Source organism: Marmota flaviventris, chromosome 7 (assembly GCF_047511675.1).
Source record: "Marmota flaviventris isolate mMarFla1 chromosome 7, mMarFla1.hap1, whole genome shotgun sequence".
Taxonomy (NCBI): Eukaryota; Metazoa; Chordata; class Mammalia; order Rodentia; family Sciuridae; genus Marmota; species Marmota flaviventris.
Genome location: NC_092504.1, coordinates 70,165,893 through 70,186,569, shown reverse-complemented (window position 1 = coordinate 70,186,569; position 20,677 = coordinate 70,165,893). Strand labels below are relative to the sequence as shown.

Below are 20,677 nucleotides of genomic sequence, written 5' to 3'. Positions count from 1 at the left end.
AAAAACAGATGCATATTGAACTTCATAATAACTAGAGGGGGCTGGGGTTGAAGCTCAGTGGTAGAAAGCTTGCCCAGCACATGTGAAATATTAGATTCAATCCTCAGCACCACATAAAAATAAATAAATAAAATAAAGGTATTAAAAAACATTAAAAAATTAAAAAAACTAGAGAAATAAGCAAAAACAATATTTCTACTTCTACTCCATCAATATTTTAATGCCAATGACAATAATAATAGTACTAAGTGACAATGCCAAACACCTTTTCATATAATAAAAGTTGATATTATTGTGTCATTAAATAACTTACTACAAATACCATTGGCATGAATAACCCTTGTGGCTTATTTTATACTTTTTATTAGTCATCCGAAGAATAACAATAAATAAAAAGGAAACTCATTTGCACATAGACCATCTTTGTCTAATTATAACTTTGTAGAGTCAAAATACAATCTTTAAAACTAGGCTGCCCCAATGAAAAGTATGTAGCTCTCTTTTATTGAAGTTTTACAGTCAACGGTTTATCAAGAAAATAAATTTGTATGCACGTGTACATTAGAAGTCATTTTTAGTTCAAATATCTGTAAATTTCACTAGTAATTTTGGTGATTATCAAATTAAAACCTTTTTGTTTTTTGTTAGTGGGGATTGAACCTAGGGGGTGCTCTACTGAATTATATCCCAGACCTTTTAATTTTTTCTTTTGAGGCAAGGTCTTTCTTAAGTTGCCCAGGCTGGACTAGGACTTGTGGTCTTGCCTCAGCCTCCAGAGTCTCTGGGATTACAGGAGTGAACCACCATACCCGGTTTAATTTAAAACCTTTTAAAGATAGGTTTCAAAATTCTCTTTGTTATTTGACTTCTATCCCGTAGGCCATCCTAGCTGTTTGTTTCATGGAAATGAGTTCACTAATTAGTTTTTTATTTATGACTTATCCCATTCTGATTTGATATTCTCATCTGGGCTTTTTTTTTTTTTTGTCTTAAAATAACTCCCACCTACTTTATGACCTATTCCATTTTTAAAAGGCCAAGATTCACTTTTTATAGGAAGTTTTTCAAAATAAACTTTGTATCTTCCATCATGATTGAAAACTTCAAGTGCATTATTATTGAGTGCATTATTTGACATTGTTGGGTTTGTGTAAAGATAAGGTCAGTGTGTTATATGTTGTAATCCAAAGTGCTAATATGTAAATTTGGCTGATAATAACTAAAAGAAGTTGCTAGAGCTTAATTTCCTTTCCCTTCCCTTCCTTTCTCTTCATTTCCCTTCATGCTGGGAATTGAGCCCAAGGTCTTGCTCATGCTAAGCAAATTATCACTGAGTCATATCTTTATCCCTTACAGTTTAATATTTTGGCTATGTACATATACTTGTACAAAATTTTTTAAAAAATCAAACTGTTGGTTGGTGAAATGGGCAAAACATAGCTTAAAATAATGCTTTTTATTTTCTTCTGGTGTCTAAATGATGTCTAATGTAACTTTTTTTTTTTGGTGCTGGGGGTCAAACCCAGGGCCTGTGTATGCTAAACAAAGACTCTACATCACCAGCCCTCAAAGTCTGGTAGTTTCACTATAGTCATAACCATGTATATAGCTACTAACACCACTGACATGTCTGTAAACTTAAAGTAAAGTGGAATAAATTGATGGTGGTTGTGACATGAATCCAAAAAGTGCTCATCCAAAAGCCAATTCATATTTTTAAAAAGACTTTAAGATTTCTCTGAGTTTTAGAATATATAGATAATTTTAAAAAGAATTCACATTGTATATCTAAATTTGCTACTGATGCAAATCTCTGAAAGTGTTATGTATGTACATGCTTATGTGATGGATAGATAGGCTAAACTAGCATACAGACTTTAAATCAATTTAAATTATATTGAACATACATTTAATGTAAAGCCAAATTGGAACTTACAGGGAAGTATATTTTTGTATCTGTTCTTCTTTCTGTTTTCCTTAGTCTGTCCAATTAGGCATTGATCCAAAGGCTTTAATTCTTGAAGATTCTATAAGCAAAGTTGCAAATAAAGTTAAATGTGTTGAGAAAAGCAGTAATTCAGCAAATGTTTTCAATGTGTTGGGTACAAAATTAGTTGACTGAAATGACTAGGTGTTAAGAAATAAACACAACCTAAAGTAAACCTAAAATTAATACTGACTTGACAAATAAGTGTTGAAATATATTATTGCAAGCACCTTTAAATATGTTGCTCTCAATTAACTTTATGAAATAGTACCTTGTGTCAAAAGTTTTAAATCCAGTTTCAAAATGTCTGCAATTATTTTTTTAGAAAAGAATATACCTTATAAAAATAACTTTGGCTTAATAATGTAGAATAAGATTTCTTTTTAAATTTTTTTATGTGTTCTTTTTAGTTATACATGACAGTAAAATGTATTTTGACATATTATATATGGAGTATAACTTCCCATTCTTGTGACTGTACATGATGTGGAGCTATACTGGTTGAATCAGACATACGTTCACATACTCATGTATGAAAAAGAACGTACATCTGATTCATTCTACTGTCTTTCCTATTCCCATACCCCCTGCCTTCCCCCATTCTCCTTTGTCTAATTCAGTGAACTTCTATTCCACCTGCCCCCACCTGCCCCTTATTGTGTGTTAGCATCACCTATCAGAGAGAACATTCAGCCTTTGGTTTTTGGGATTGGCTTATTTCACTTATCATGATAGTCTCCAGTTCTATCCATTTACTGGCAAATGCCATTTCATAGAATACAATTTCTTGACAGCATTGCCTGTGGGGTGATAGACTACTCCATACCTGATATTGTTGTGGTCAGATAGTCCACTATTGTAAAATCAATTCTCATTTTTCATTCATTCCCTTATTTAAAAAATACACATTGAATGTCTATTATATGCAAGGTACTATGGTAAGTGCTGGGAACACAGTAGTGAGCAAAAAGATATACTTCTGGTTTTCATAGAACTTATATGCCATTGTGAGAAAGAGGCAATAAAGAAGTAAATAAACAGGTATTGAATATGGGCTTTGGGGATATTAAAAAGCTGCTATGATAGTGAAAAATATAGATCAACTTTATAAGGATTGTGATAGAAGTTCTCCGATGATGACCTTTAACCCTAAGAACTTAAGACATCATTTCCAGGAGCTGGAGGTATATAGCTCAGTGGTAGAGCGCTTGCCTGGCACGTGTGAGGCACTGGGCTCGATCCTGAGCACCACATAAAATAAATAAAAATAAAGTATTAAAAAAAAGATAGAAAAGTATTTTTTTAAAGGTATTTCCACAAAAGAGATTTGGAGAAAGGAGGAGTATACATTCATTCCTGTGAGCTTCAGTTTTGCAATCTACACAATAAGTTTTTTGACTTACAAAAATCAAAGCAACAAGCACAGCAGATGCTCCCAATGAAAGTTAGCTCCCTTTAAGGGTACTGAAGCTCAGAAGTGGTCAACTAAACGGTTTGAGGGAGAGGGGCAAGGTCAACCCCTAAACCACAGTGGTGCCCTGTTTCCTCTCACCTAGTGGCAAAGATGGATGGTGCCACAAGATCATAGGGGCAAGGGCTCTGAACCACTGCTGCTTTGAATAGGGTGCACATTCTTTACAAACTGCTGTTAATAATTAACCATATCATATGAAGTTTAGTAGAGAGTTAGGATTTTTTAAAAAAACTTTTTATTGTTATATATGTGGTAGGGAAAATAATCTTCAGAGAGAATTTTTACCAAGTTCTGAGTAGTTAATATGATCTCTTTTAATCAATATCATTAGGGTTCTGCTTAGAAAAATAGATTTACTGCCGGAGATGACAAGATGGTGCTTCTATAGTTGGAAATGAGTTGACTACAAGTAGAGTTGGAAAGTAATAGGCACTTTCAAAATGTCTCCTAACCTTGGGTTAGTTAGTAAGGACACATTTCCCTTACAAATAATGTAATGGTTCTTTGTAAAGAAAAGATCCCTTGGCAGGTGCACTTACCTCCAGCTCTTTAGAAGGAATTCCTTGATCAAGTAAACCCCGTAACATTCGAATGACAGATTTTAACTTGGCCCCGGTGTATTTGCCAGAGGGAGCCACCTTGACCACAGGGAGTGCAGTGAGCTCCTCATTTGTCAGAAAAAGATGATCTAATAAGAAGACCAAATGTATATTATTCTAATAAATATTAATGTTTATGTTTAGATAAAAAAACAAACAATCTCAGGTAAGTAGTGAACTCAGATTTTGTTTTATAGTTACTTTTAGTCTTGTCAACTCCTTGAATTAAATAAAATTGTGCACATAAATCAAGTTGATATAATCATGGTGTTTGGGGGACTCAGAAATGGCACCCCAAAATACAGGGTTTAGGCATACTGAGTACTGAACCTTTTTCCCCAAAGATAGCCACAGAACCTTTAAATAGTACTCTAAATTTCTCCCAACTTCCTGTTTTAGAGCTGGCAATAAATAAATTCCCTGATCTATCATGTTTAGTGTTAGGTCATAAGATCTCATTCTAGAAAGTGTCCTGCCCTATAACTGGAAGAAACAGGAAAAAAACTGAACCCATAGTCCTTGCTGATATTACCCTCAACGTATTATTATATATTATCATTAGGTCCTTCCTTTTCTGTGTAATCACATTTTTATAAAACTGGTCATTCTTCATTAAACCTAAGCATTAAAAAACAAAACAAAACAAAAAAGAGATGATCTAGCTGGAATACAGCAGACCATTCTTTAAAAAAAAAAAAAATTCCCCAGAATTTATTTAACAATAAATGAATTAATTCAATCCTATTCTCACCTCATCTATTTTTACAAAAGGAGGGATCTTTAAATATTAGAGAATTAGGAAGGCAACAGAATTAACAATAGGCTGATAACTACAATCAGCCCAACAAGTCTTTGCCACAGCTTGGCCCCGTGATACCCACAATTGCTCAGAAGTTTTTAAGGCTCCTGACTCTCCATTGTTTATACTTATAAAGTAGTTTATGTTCTTTTTGTTTCTCTTAACTTTCTCAGCCCTTTCATTTGATTTTAATTACACTGTTTTTATGAGGAAAATTAAAATTTTGAGGAAAATTTATATTTTATATGGAAAATCTAAATTTATTTTTAAGCACATGGGAAAAAATGAAAAAAGATACTTCAGAAATTCATACAATGGGAGATTGCTCTATGAAGTGATTTTCTCTTCACCAGCCACTCCTGGGCTCTCATAGGTAATATCCGATCACCTGATATTTTCTTTAAGCTGATGAAGAATTAATTCCCTTGGGTTCATGAAAGAGTTGAGTCAACCAAGTATGTTAGAACAGCTATGGGACTAATTTGTACCTGCTCCATGGAAATTACTTATAAAAGTAGGAGAGACTTCTTGTTATAGCCTGCACAAATGTAGCTTTAACTCCATCACTTGATTAAAGCATATTGATGATACAGCTACTATATAGGCAACAATACTGCTGGGCACCATGAGGGCTGCAAAGTTGGACAAGGTACCTCAGGAAGTGCAACATCTGGCTGGGGCATGGCTAGTGGAAATACAAAATTCACTCACATGAAACAATAATAAACTTTTTCAGAACTGTGTGTGAATGCAACAGGAGCCAAGGGCTGGGAAGGTAAATGCAGGCTACTGGAGGTGACAAAGCACCATGTGCACTACAGTCAGCCTAAGTCAAGAAGTGTTAATTCAATGCCACTGATTTCATTTAAAAAATTAAGATTTCAAATGATAAAACCATGTTTTTTCATTATATAGCATTTTTTTAAAAGAGAAAAATAAGGGAAATGAAACATGGTTAGGATTCTGTTTTCCCACTGGCTCAGTTATAAAATGCAAAGGAAATAATAGAATAGATCAAATACTTCCTAGTTCTTAAAAGATGAGGCTAGGAGTCAAGAACAAAATTCCCCACCTTTCAGCCATTCTACCTGTTTTCCCATAAATAAAGTGTATTAATAACTTCTCATTCCACAATGGCAAACTCATGACTTTGTGTTTCCATTTAAAGTATTAACAGATTTATTTGTATGCTTTACTCTAGGGCAACGAGGCTTTTTTTTTTTAATATTTATTTTTTAGGTGTAGATGGACACAACACAATGCCTTTATTTTTATGTGGTGCTGAGGATCGAACCCAGGCCCCGCCCATGCTAGGCGAGCACTCTACCGCTAAGCCACAATCCCAGCCCGCAATGAGGCTTTTTGACTACACCTGCGGGAATAATTTGGTTATATGTTGATGTTTGTCTTTGTGATTTAAATGTATGTGTGAAATCAAAGAACATACATATATGATGGAATAACATCCATATATTCTGAAAATTTTCATTTTAAACACTTGTTTTCCTATTCATTGTTTTGAATGAAAAAGCCGCTAAATAAAACTCTTGCCTTTATCAGGATCTTCATGGTTTGTTGTGTCAATGGGCAATTCATCACTTCCCCATGTTATCTCATCTTCATCAGTCTTCCTTTCTTGTGACTTCTGAGTTAAGCTATGCCAACAAAACACATTTGTAATATTTTATTTTTGTTCACAAAACAAATTTAAACATTATGGCCCAACCACTTATTTTTACTACAATTATTACAGTATTTTAAAATAGGTTGTCTGATTAGAAAAGCCAAATCCATAATTCTTAAAATTTATTAGCAGAAAGAAATTAAAGTAAGATGCAGAATTCACTGAACATAGTTTGAAATTTGTTTTCAAATACATCCCAAGTCTTTGAACCTTGCGCTGAAGGAGTCTCCTTGGCGATGAGGAAAGTGGTGATTCAATGCCCACCATTCTGCATGGATGAGTAATCACAACTGGTTCTGGGTACAGCTTTCTCTCCTTTTTATTCAGCACCTGCCCACTACTGCATCATCTGGAAGCTCCTTAATTTATTTAAAGAACCCCCTATTGATGGAATTAGTCTTTTGTTACAACCGGAGGCCAGGAGGACATTCCTGTATCTGGGCACTCAATGTAATGAAACTCAATACAAGTTCTTATTATTCTAGGGGTGCACGGCAGATGGTATTCCTGGAAAGTTAGATGGCCAGAAAGTAGAGACTAGGTAGAAGAACGGGGTTTAGGGCTAAGATGAGATGAAAAAGGATTATGTAATAAAGTCCGAATACATTTCTCACTTTCTGATAAAGGTATAAAGCAGAGTACTTATATCTTGATGACAACAGTACACATGACTAAAGCAGGACATGGTCTAATGCTCCAAAATGTCAACAACAGGGTAATAGTTATGTTGCTTTTATGGTAGATGTTTTTCTCTGCTCTGATTCATTGCAGGCTGAAATTAGTACTTCATTAGCAAGTTCTGTATTCATGAGGTTGATTTTGTCCTCTAGATATACACTTTGTCTGTAAAGATGTATTTTGGGATTCTTCCATAAGGCTTTCCTTTCTTTCTCATTCTTTTTTTTTTAAATTTATATATGACAGCGGAATGCATTACAATTCTTATTACACATATAGAGCACAATTTTTCATATCTCTGGTTGTATACAAAGTATGTTCACACCAATTCGTGTCTTCATACATGTACTTTGGATAATAATGATCATCATGTTCTACCATCATTTCTAACCCCATGCCCCCTCCCTTCCCCTCCAACCCCTCTGCTCTATCTAGAGTTCATCTATTCCTCCCATGCTCCCACACCCTATCCCACTATGAGTCAGCCTCCTTATATCAAAGAAAACCTTTGGCAGTTGGTTATTTGGGATTGGCTAACTTCACTTAGCATTATCTTCTCTAACTCCATCCATTTACCTGTAAATGCCATGATTTTATTCTCTTTTATTGCTGAGTAATATTCCATTGTGTATATATGTCACATTTTTTTTAATGCATTCATCTATTGAAGGGCATCTAGGTTCTTTCTCATTCTTTTGAATAACTGCTCAGTATGTCATTGAATGAGTACATCCTAATTTACTGTTTCTCTTAGGCATTTTGCTATTACAAACAAAAGTGCAATTACATATTCTATGTAATATTATAAAATAATAATCTTCCTGCAGAAATGTCTTTGCACAAATATGGCACTGGGACTGATTCTTAGAAATAAAATCGCTTGGTTTGAAGGATATCTATCATATTTCTTTGATCTATTATCCCAATCCATAGATACATTATTATTTTGTTTACACTAAGAAAGACATAATACTAGTGATTCTAATTACAAGATCCTTCATGATTTAGAGATGTTAAAACAAAAATAAGTCCACACAAGAAATAGCAATATGCAAAAAATTTATATTTTAATATAATTTCCAATTACTTTTTCAAGAGATTACACTAATTTACTGTTCCTCTTCCCTCTTTCCCTGTCCAACAAAACATAATAGGTGCCTGTTTATTGACACCCTTCTTTTGGATATTTGCTAACTATTTGGCATAAAATTGTATGCACTACTTCATTAATAATATGTACTTTACTGTCTTAGTAAAAACTTCACTGTTACTTTTCCTTTTGAAGAAAGAGCAAATAGCACCTTTTGACTTCCTGATTATCATCTAATATGAAGCAAAATTGTATATAATCCACAGGTCTTTTCAGATAAATAGTGTTAAAAAAATCTTACCTAGATTAGAAACTGTTTTCAGAAAGAAAACTTTGGTGGGGTTTCAAAAAGTTTCTTACCTTCTTTGGTTTCATTTAATTAATAAAAATTAAAATCTTTGAAAATGCAGAAAAATAGAGGAAAGCAAATTACCCATAATCCTAGCAGGAAAAGAAAATAACTATCATTACTGTTAGCATGTTTCCCTTTTATTTATTTTTGATGTGCTGGGGACTGAACCGAGGGCCCCATGTGTTCTACTCAAGTGCTGTACCTCTCTGCTACATCTGCCACCCCCTTCTTTTTCATTTTTAGACAGAGGTCTCTCTAAATTGCCCAGGCTAGCCACAAATTTGAGATTCATCTGTTTCAGCCTCTGGAGTAGCTAGGATTACAGGCTTGTGCCACTATTGGTTGAAATACACTTTATTTTAGACCACTCTTTCATTTTTTAAATTTTTGTAGAAATCTCTGTTTTTAATAGTGTGTCCTTCACTCCCCTCACCAAAGGTTAAGAGAATATTGCTTTATTGAAGCAACTATATAGTGAACACATTTTCACATGCTCATAGAACTTCCTTAAAATGAAAAATTTAAAACATTCTTAATGTTCAACCATAGTTTCATAATTTACTCAACAATGTTCATTTTACTGGAAAAGAAATGGAAATCTTCAGAGCATTTCTTGGGGGGGGGGAAAAGAAAGAGAAAGAAAAAAAAGAATGGAAGTATTACACTGAAAACTTTTCTTACCTTTCAATGTTTATTTTTTCTTCACAGCCATTCATTTTAGAAGACTACAATAAAGAAAAATAGAAAATCAAATTAGGTTATGAAATAATCTCATAATGTTTAATTAAACAAAAATTGAACAATCTCATAATGTTTAATTTTTTCTGTGAATTATTTTCTTATATTTAATGTTACTGTTCACCCTCACAATACAAAGACACATATGGCATTCAATTAATACAGACCAAACAGTGGTTGAGAACTTTGCAGTGGCCCAACAATTCTTGTTGGCCCCATTCATTCATCTCCTTGAGGGATATTAAAAGTAAAGAGGTAAGGAGAAAGCCAGGTGAAGATCTGAATGATCATTTAGATATGTACATTTGGCATATGCTTTTATATGACTTCAATTTTTTAATCTGAAAATGAGCTGGGTGCCGTGGTGCCTATAGTCCTGGCTACTTGGGAGGCTAAGGCCAAGGGAGCCGTTGAATCCAGGAGCTCTAGGCCAGTCTGGGCAACACAGAGAGAACCTATTTGAAATGAATATCTGAAAATGGCTCAAGTTTTAGTTTTAAATGTGCTATATCATCTTGCTTTTTATCAAACATCAATGATCTTGAACTTTGAGCATGTTATTTCTGAGATTCCAATACTGCATAGGTAGTTTACTACAATTAGGAGATCGTCAAGTAGTATTCTCAAATGGTGAGTAAATCATACATTTGATCTTTTTTTTGGGGGGGGACACTAGAGATTGAACCCAGGAGTGCTCTATCACTAAGCTACCTTCCCAGCCCTTTTAAATTCTAAGACCAGGTCTCATTAAGTTGCCCAGGCTGATCTTGAATTTGTGACCCTCCTGCCTCATCAGCCTCCTGAGTTGCTGGGATTACAAGCAAACAGCACTATGCCTGGCAGGACAAACTATCTTAACAAATAGGAAATTCTTTTTATCTCATGACTCTGAATTATCTAGCTCCTCTGTACAATTCTTCTTTTACTTGCTAGGCTCAAACGCATGAGTCTCTCTTTCTTTCTTCCTTTTTTTTTCCAGTACTGGGGATCAAACGCACGGGCACCTGACCACTGAGCCACATCCCCAGCCCTATTTTGTATTTTATTTAGAGACAGGGTTTCACTGAGTTGCTTAGCGCCTCACTGTTGCTGAGGCTGGCTTTGACTCACGAAGTGTGTGCCACCACACCCAGCACATGGGTCTTTCTTTTACTTCTTCAAAACTGCTCATCTCTTCCTGCCACAGAGCTCTTCCTATGGGAAGCACTTTTGAAAGACTCATCAATGTTTTTTCCTCCTGAGCATGTTCTCATTCTAAAGCAGGTTTCTTGGGTTATTCTCTTTTGCAGCACCTTTTAAAAAACCAGAACCCCCCCCCCCCCCAAAAAAAAGTAATAGACCTTATATAATTTGTAATTTCATATTTATTTTTAAGGTTTTTCTCTTTTCCTCTCCACTAGACTATAATCTCCATGAGAACAGGAATTTTCTCTGTTCACCATTGTGTGCCTGAGACATAGAGTACCTTATATATTTAATAAAAACGTCAACTTTAACATGACTGTTCAGTTATAAACTTTGTAGAGTTAAAGAACACACATAATTAATTTATCTTGATAACAATTTGAATTTATTTGAGGGAAATGTAGAATTTTTTTTGTTTCCTTTTCTTGGGGTGGTGGTGCTAGAGATTGAACCTAGGGATGGTCTACTACTGAGTTATATCCCTAGTTGTTTTTATGGGTTGTTTTTGGAGACAGGACTAACTAAGTTTCTGAGGCAGGCCTCAAACTTGTAATCTTCTTGCCTCAGCTTTCTGAGTAGCTGAGATTATACACATGCACCACCATGCCCAGCTTAAGTGTAGAATTTCTACAGCTAAAGAAAAAAAAAAAGTAGACTATTTTTATTCATTGGCAACTAAAAGGAAGTTTAGTCTTCATTTGTTTTGAGAACCTGCTCGGTTTAGTCTGGGTTGAAGTTTTTTCCCCAAGTAAAGTCATTGATATTTCTTATTCCTCATTATAGTCTTGGTCTAAGAATCCACTACATGCGTAATAATTTTAAAAAGTATAAAGACTTTTGTAAGAGCCAACTGCTATTATTAACCTGAAAATGGTCAGTTTTGCCCAACTGGATGTAAATTACAGTGAGACTGGTATTAACCATTTCTCACTGTTTTTACGAAGTTCACCTGAATATGGGGAGGTTTGGGTTAAGAAGATTGGAGGAGGAGGAGGAGGAGGAGGCAGCTCAGTATGGCCTTAAGAAAAAGATATATGATTTTTATTGTGACCAACCCACGTAAATGTTAGTTAATAATTCTAATGCTCAGTGAGTCTAAATCCAGCAGATGGAGAGTAGAGGTGCTACCTTCTGGATTTAGGACCAGCTACCTTATTTGTAGACCCCAGTCTCAAATGAAGACACAGGATTTTTCATTAAAAGATTATTATGAACTTCAGGATGGCAAAGGCACAGCATAATATTAAATTAGAATTGCAGGGTTCCACTGGGCTTTGTATGCCTGCACTGGTTGCATGGTAAAGCCATTATTGCCTAGAATCCACGGTCAGGCATGATTATTTTTTTAGGTGATAAGAGTCACTAAAAGTTTTGTGTTACATTTGATTAAAAATATAAAAACATTTACAAAATAATCTGAATTAGAAATACAAAAGGAAGCATACTGATGCATTTTAGTACAATGATGCTATACCTTTGGAGAACATGGAGAATCATCATCCTAGGTCTTTTGACCTAATGAGAAAATGTTTCAACTTCTTTTAGGAAAACTACATGTCCAGAGAGGCAAAAAGACCAGAGTCTTTGGCATGGCATACAAGACACGTCAGGAACCAATGCCTGCTTATCTCTTTAGCTTTCCCTTTCAAGACATTGTGTGATAAACTAAGGCATTTATTTGCAATGCCTTAGTGTCCTGAACATTCCAGACTGATCCAGTCCTTTATGCCTTTGCTAAAGTGGCTCCATAGTATAGACTGCTCATGTCTGTCGTATTTCACTTGTCAAATACCTTTAAAATGCTAATTCCTAGGAAGCTTTAATAACCCTATCTACCTACTCCTGTGTAGACTAGCCATTTCTGTTATTTGTTTTGTTTTTGTTCTGGGGATTAAACTCAGAGGAACTTTATCACTGAGCCATTCCAGCCCTTTTTATTTTTCATTTTAAGACAGAGTTTCACTAAGTTGCTTAGAACCTTTGCTAAATTGCCCAGGGTGGCCTCAAACTTGGGATTCTCCTGTCTCATCCTTCTGAGCTGCTGGGATTATAGATGTGCACCTCTACACCTGGCTTCCTTCATTCTTTATAACTTCTTTAGAATTCCATATCAACATTTAACTGCACATGTACTTTACTATAGCTTCTAAAAAACTGCATTTACTTATTTAAACGTGTATGTTTTCCAAGTTGATTACTAGATTTTATCAGCAAATATAGGACAGAAACCATGATCTCTCTTCCCATTCTGTTATCCCAGCAAAATCAGGGTTTCAGACAAGATCAATATTAGCTGAAAAAAATAGTCTGAAACAATAACTTACAATAATGTATATAATTAGGATTCATTCTTTCATTCATAAGTAAGATATAGACAATGACCTTTAGGCCACATTGAGGACACAGCAAAAAAAAAAAAAAAAAAAAAAAGCAATCTGGGGTGACAACAGAGGCCTAATTGGAAATAAACTTGCAGGCACTCTGAACTTCAAGCCTTCAGAACTTTGGGAAAATAAATTTCTATTATTTTGAGACACCCAAAATAACAGTATTTTGTTATGGCAACCTGAGCAGATTAGGACAGACTGCAAAGTCAAATGTCTGCAAAGACCAGACAAATAATAGAAATCATGGGAATGCATGGGTAGGGTGGTGTAGGACAATAGGAAATTGTGCAATTCATGAAAATGTGGTCATACCATGCAAGCCACTTAAATTTTGTAAAATTAATTCTGCTTTGTGAGACCAGAAAGTTCACATTACAAAGATGAGGAACCTTTAATGCACTGTTTCTAAGAAATTTAAAATTTACCAGTAGATCACCAATTTAATCAGCTATGATATGTTCATACAAAAGAATAAGAAAGCAATAGAAAGTATGAAGAAAACTTATATGTATTCATATGGAAAGAGGATAGCAATTAACTGTTAAGTGAAAAGCAAGTTTTGAATAATGTGATAAATTTATATTAAAAATCAAATATGCACACATTATCTGTGCTTTTTCCAACACGCATAACAGAAGTTAAAAGTTTTAACAAAAACTGCCTCATGAATATGAGGAATGAATTAAAAAAATTTACATTTTTAAATAATTCTGTGTGAAATGTTTTTGTAATGAAGATATACTTTCAAAATCAAAACAACAAAAATGATAACTTGGAGTTTTCTGCCATAAACTTTTATTATTAAATCTTAGTTATAAATGAGAATCTATATAAGTTAACAAGTTTTTTTCTTTTTTCATGAAAAGGCATTTGATATGACATTTTTGAAATGGCAAAATTTCTTTGTATTCCCTTAGTTAAGAGACTTTAGAACTTAACGTTTTAAGTGGCACTCCTAGTAATAGTAAAAATCTAATTTAAGTCATCATGACTTAAATGTTCAGAAAACTTTTTTTTAAAAGAACCTATCAATGCTATAATTCCTAATATTCTGTAGTATGAAAGAATATATAAAGTAAAACTACAAAAAGTATTATATTTTGATATATTCAATATGTATATAATCATTCTTGTAGATTAATAAATATTCAATAGATATAAGCTTCCTTGTATATACACATATTAAATATTTATAAATGTTTAGATATAATTATGTGCATATAAGATTGTAAGTACATGCATGGATGGTTAACTATTTTAAGAATTCAAGTCAGCAGAGCTTTGACAATTTGAAGATATGGAGTAGGGAGACTAAGAATGATAGAAGAGTTGTTTTAGAATACTAAGCAAAGTCAGATTTGTATAAATAGGATGATGCTGAGTTTGAGGAACCCTAAATATAATATGCCCACTATTTTATATTTTCTCTTAGCCCACTGTCCCAGAAGATCCAAAGATTTTAAATTTTAAATAAGAATTTGAAAGTTAGCCATTATACTTTTGAAAACCAGTTGTTTCTTTTTTCTTTTCTTTTTGAAGGAACTAAATGATGATTCTTTCTGAATGAGTAATGATTGATCTGAATGACACTTTGATGTAACATAAAATTAATCTCCTTTCCCCACCTAAATATAATTTGTCAATAAAACAAGCAACAATCTCAGATTATTTCACCTTCCTGGTTAAGACACATGATTCTAAAGAAGTTTAGTATTCTAGGCTGTTTATCTAGGTATTATTATCCTTACCTCAGTAAAATCCTCAGGTAAAGGTGAGCCATCACAGTCTGTATCTTCTGCTCTCTCTTCTGATAACTTCCCATTTGTCTTTAATGTATCTGGGAGAGAAACATACAGGCCAAGAGAAACTAACAGAATTATTGAGGAAGTAGAAAAGTTTTCATCAGTCCTCAAAAGAAGGCAGTAAATAAACTAATATCCACAAATTGTTTCAGTGTTCTAACTGTAAATGTTAGAAACAAATGACATGGTACATGTCAGTCAGTATAAGACTTCTGGTTAAAATTATCTACATGGTAAAGCATGTGCTTAGCAAGCACAATCCACTGAGTTTAATCCTCAACACACACGCACACACACAAATTGCATGCCTTCACAATGGCTTATTATAACTGGGGGAAAATGTTTAGACCATCACTTCTAAAAATAAAAGCCATAATGTTAGTGATACAGGTTTTGATCTCATTAATAAGGTAATCTTCCTACAAATATGGAAAAGACAAAAATAGGAGATAAAATCTTTTATTTTTAAAATATTACTCAACAATGAGGATTATGCTAATATTTTTCACATTTACTAAAAAGATGTTCCCTAGAGATTTCCTTGTACTCCTTAGAGTATCAATTTATTCATCTGGTTCATTTACCTGAAACAGAGGCATCTCTTGTAACATAATTTTGGTTTAAAAGATTCTGGGCTTCCTCATCGACAACATCCAGCAGAGATTGGATAACTTCAGCCTCTTGAGGATCATCATAAATGTCATCATCTTGTATGTTGGATTCTTGAAAAACAGAAATTTTCATGGGGTTTTACTTTAAAAATACTGACACAAGAAAGGGACAACATGCTAGGTCTTTTTAAACTTTAAGCATCTACTTTGAAAGGCAGCTATGGTTACTAATGGGACTCAGTCATTTCTAGTCCTAGAATTAGTCTGGTGGCTCAAAGAATTAATCAAAACCAATGTTGGTGATATACCTTTCCATGAGACATTAATAATTTTAAGTTTATATTCTTAAATTAATCTCAAGTTATTAATTTGGGAAAGAAACACAAGTTATGTTATAAAGGTTATGAATATAATAGGTCACACAAAACATTCTCAAAGATAAATTTCCTAAACTATTAGGTAGTTTGTGAAGTGGTACTTCATAAAATGTAAGAAACACTATCAAACAAAACAGCTGTCTTTTCAATCATTTAAAAGTAGTTCGTCTCAGAGATTAAACTAGATGGAAGGTATTTGTATGTTAATGCCATTAACTATTAGTTTTATGTTCTTTTATTTCTTTGAACAATCATCTTTCCTTTTAAAGCTACAGTAACATGGAAGGCAAATGAGAGGATACCTAATATTTCTTTTGTTATTTAAAATTTTAGGGATTTAGAGTAATTGGATGACTACCTTTGGACCTGGTCAAGTTCGTTGATTCCTTCATCTGAGAAGGAGAATAATTTCCTTTAGGGTGCAAGGCTTGAGTTATTTCTTCCCAATTAACCTAAAGTATAAAACCAAAACACATCATCAGATTATTATGTTACCAACTTCCAGGATAAGGGAGGTGTACACAATGCCCCTCTCTTCTTCCTTACTACAAAATTCATTTTATGTATTCTCATTTAGATCTGTGTTTCTAGAAAATACAAGTGTAATTAAATGTGCAAAGGGGATGGAGTTTTCCATCATCAAATATATCTGGAAACACTAGATTAAATAACAGTAAATTAATATTTTTTATTCCAGGAATTCTAACAATACTAATATATAGTTTGAGTTACTAAAAAAGAAATGTATTATATACAATATTAAATTTCTTGAACTGCAGAAGTCTCTTGCTTAAGGCATATTTTATGGAACCTGTCCTCCAAAGAATATTTTAGAAATAGAAAAGCTTAAAAGTTGAGGGAAAGGGGAAAAAAATCAACTTTTTAATTATTTATGAGGCTATTACATGGATATACACTCCAATTTAGTGATATGATCATCCTGCGGGCTTAAACATTTTCAAATTTAGTCTATATCTCATGTGAATTTAAGAAAAATAACAATGGCTTCACTACTAGATAATAATGTAACTTCCTAATGCAATGGTAAACTGTGAAACACTTCATACAGTGTAACTTGTAGAAAGAAAAATGGGGCTGAGGTAGTGGTAGAATGCTTGCCCAGCATGTGCTAGGTCCTGGTTTTCATACCCAGCAACACATGCAGGAAAAAAAAAAAAAAAAGATCTGAGCAAAAATGCCAAGTTTAATGACTAGAATAAATTAAAATAATTTTGTACAAATTAAGCTTGTGGTTTGCTCTGAAGGTCTTACTCTTTATACTAAGATACAAAGGACATGTGGTAGATGCAACGCAATTATTTCTTCATAAAGAATGGTGATATACATTGTTGGTGAGACTGCAAATTAGTATAATCACTCAGGAAATCAGTATGGAGAGTCTTCAAAAAATTAGGAATGGGGGCTGGGGTTGTGGCTCAGAGGAAGAGCGCTCGCCTAGCATGTGTGAGGCAGTGGGTTCGATCCTCAGCACCACATGGAAATAAAATAAAGGTATTGTGTCCACTTACAACTAAAAAATGAATGTTTAAAAAAAATTAGGAATGGAACCACCATATGATCCAGCTATCCCACTCCTCAGTTTTTATTCAAAAGAAATAAAATCAGCATGCTATAGTGATATGGCCAATGTTTATAGCAGCACAATTCTCAATAGCTAATTATGAACCCAGCCCAATGCCCATCAATAGGTGAATGGATTAAGAAAACCCAATGGAGTTTTAGCCATAAAGAAGAATGAAATTATGATATTTGCTGGTAAATGGATGGAACTGGAGAATATTGTACTAAGTAAAATAAAACAAACTCAGATAGTCAAGGATCAAATGCTTTCTCTCACAAGTAGAGGCTAGAGCAAAATAAGGGAAAAATTGAGAGAGGTTGGATATCATAAAGACAGAGGGAAGATAGTGAAGTAGAAGAAGGAGATGGAGAGGGAGGGAGGAAGTATGGGAAAGGGGAGGAAATGCAGAGTAAATTTGACAAAATTAAATTCCATGCATGTATGATTGTGTCAAAATGAACCAAACTATTATGCACAACTATAATGCACTAATAAAAGAAAAAAAAAAGAATGCTGATATAATGATGTGAGAAAGTTTCACTGGGAAAAAAAAATAAAGCTTCCCCGGATCATGAAATCCATTTTTCATCAGAAATTTATATTATAGACATTTGCATTCAAGGACAGAACATTGTCAGGGAGGCTTCCTTGAAGATTTTTAACTCCAACAACAACAACAAAAGGGTCTGATTTTATAGTTTTATGTTAACTTAACAGAAATTCTACCCTTCTCTATTTCAACAACTTGCTGATGATTAAAAAGAAAATAAACACTACACAGCATGAAAAATAGTAGAAATACATGAAAATGCAGTTGCTTCGGCTATGTGAAATTGAAGACCTTCTGAATTAACAGAGAATAGTGAGCGTTGTTATAACTCAATCTATACATATGCGTATACTAAGAAATTTTAATTTTTGTGTCAGCCATGTATGCTGCAGTATTTTTTCTGGACTTGAAAAACTAAGTCACAAGTGTGAGATAACAGTGAGATGAAAGGCACAGAATTTTGGGCTTGTGGTCACTTAACTAATTTTCTCCTCCTACACTAAATCAAGCTCATATCCAGAATCCTGTTGAAATGATAAGACTTTCTGATTATTATAGGAACAATAAAACGTTTTACATGGGAAGACATTCTACATTTTACATTACAAGAAAAGACATTTGAGCAGTGAGGTTCAGAACAGATTGCATGGGATGAATGTAGGATAAAACAGTCCAACTAAATGAAGATTGGTGTAAATGAAGATCAGCTGTGATTATTTTAGAAATGTACATTACATGCCAGAAGAAAAATCATAAAAACAAATGTTAGCCAAACTGGCACACATGTAGACTTAAGGAAAGGCCATGAAATAAAATTTATTATGTGTGTTAAAATAGTTTTGTGAAATTACTCCCAGATTTCTCCATTAATCTTTTTTTTTTTTTTTTTTTTGTTTTTGGTGGTGGTACTGAAGATTTGAACCAAGGAATGCTTTACCACTGAGCTACATCCCTGGTCCTTTTAATTTTTATTGGTTTTGAACAGGATCTTCACCAAGTTGCCAAGACTGACCTTGAATTTGTGATTTTTCTGCCTCAGCCTCCTCAGTTCCTGAGGATACAAGTGGACTAATTTTTTTTGTGTGTGTGTGTACCAGGAATTAAACCCAGGTGCACTTAACCACTGAGCCATATCTTCAGCCCTTTTTAATATTTTATTTAGAGACAGGGTCTTGCTGTTGCTTAGGGCCTCACTAAGTTGCTGAGGCTGGCTTTGAACTTGCTATCCTCCTGCCTCAGCCTCCAAAGCCTTTGGGATAGCAGGCACCCAACTAAATGTTCTAATCTTAAATGATTCAAACTCTCATTTTATTATGTGATAAATTATTTCTTAAATCTTTCAAGCAAGTAAACTTGACCACTGCCGTTTTTCCTCAGAGTATAGATTTAATTAACACCTGCAGGTGTTAATGAGCAATTCTATTTTTATTTGCATTCTTTCTCTCTTACTGTGGTCTATGAGAAAAACAAAAGAATTGTACACATTAATTTTAAAAAAAATCCCTACACTAAAGTTACCTTTTCAAGTAATTAGCTTATTTAAGAACCATATGTGTGCCAAATAGTGTTACTTGTGTGAGAGTTCTGTTGTGTGTTTTACTTAGCAAAACCTATTATTTTACCAAAATATATCCTTACTATCAATACTTATATCTGAAAAAGACAAATATTTAAATATGAAATCATTTTGGTTCAAAACACAAGTTGGTTATTTAGATTAAAAAGTATGACGTTACCTTGGAGAACGAATTCTTAGGAGTGAGGGCAGGTTGGCCAGAAGGTTCCACACTGTGATGGCCTGAAAGGAACAACTCAGGAAGTCAGGGGATAAGCCAGTCAAAACAAGAGACATCACAATAATTAAAGATACATGAAGATGTGAATTTCTGCTGCACAAAGTAGATATGTAAAAATATGACTCAAATTCAAAATCCTGGGGTTGAGGCTGTTGCTCGGTGGTAGAGCACTTGCCAGAATGCACGGCCCTAGGTCCTTCCACTACTAAATAAATAAGTGGGAGAAAAAAGATTATATGATACATATAAAATAATGAAAGAAAACCCACATTTCTGAGGTTATTATTTTCTTAGTATACTAAAAAAGATCACATCACAAAGTGATAAAACCAAGTAAAAAAGCCAACTTCTTAAAATGATTCACATAAAAGCTGAATTGGGGCTGAATGATTCAAGTGTGAGACATTAAACAGAAAATACCCCTATTGAATGGAGGAGGCATCACAGTTACTGTATTATATTCAATGTAGTAGTTAAGGGAAGAAAACAAACATTTGTCTTATTTTAAAAAGAATATCACTTTAATACAGGAAAAGATGTCATAGCTACAACTGAAAAAGACTTTAAACATATTTCCAAAACAAATACTAATTTTAGGTTTTAGACTCTCAGTATAAAAATTTAATACATAGACTAAAAATGAGCAGATTCTCGTTTTCCTTATGATTAAAAGTCATATATTTATAGTTTAATCCATTAAATTATATTTTTAAGAGATTCAGATTAATATGATTGAATTTGGGAAAATTAAAACAACAAACACAGGTATATGAATCCAAGGATATCTATTTGAAAATGACCTAAAAATAATTCTACATAGAAAGATGAGGCCTGAGATGGAATTTTTGTGCATAAATCTCTAAAATTTTGTGCCTGATATTATAAAAAGCCTACAAATGTCTTTTGTTCTCACTTGAAAGCAACATATCCTATTAGTTTCAGAAAAAATAAAAGCATACCAATAATAAGCCACTTGTTCAAAAAAT

General features: G+C 33.6%; 1 protein-coding gene across 8 annotated transcripts in view; it reads right to left on the bottom strand.

Moving 5' to 3' along the window:
- Window positions 1-20,677, bottom strand: part of Ptpn13 (protein tyrosine phosphatase non-receptor type 13) — a 198,513-nt gene that overhangs the window by 6,105 nt on the left and 171,731 nt on the right. For all 8 annotated transcript variants that reach the window (XM_071614406.1, XM_071614408.1, XM_071614410.1 and 5 more), the window contains 8 exons: window positions 19,632-19,693; window positions 16,122-16,215; window positions 15,360-15,497; window positions 14,722-14,810; window positions 9,345-9,388; window positions 6,411-6,514; window positions 4,001-4,149; window positions 1,937-2,027 (listed from right to left, as the gene is read on the bottom strand). In XM_071614406.1, the coding sequence (XP_071470507.1) occupies window positions 1,937-2,027; window positions 4,001-4,149; window positions 6,411-6,514; window positions 9,345-9,388; window positions 14,722-14,810; window positions 15,360-15,497; window positions 16,122-16,215; window positions 19,632-19,693 (771 nt within the window). The remainder of the gene's footprint in view (window positions 1-1,936; window positions 2,028-4,000; window positions 4,150-6,410; window positions 6,515-9,344; window positions 9,389-14,721; window positions 14,811-15,359; window positions 15,498-16,121; window positions 16,216-19,631; window positions 19,694-20,677) is intronic.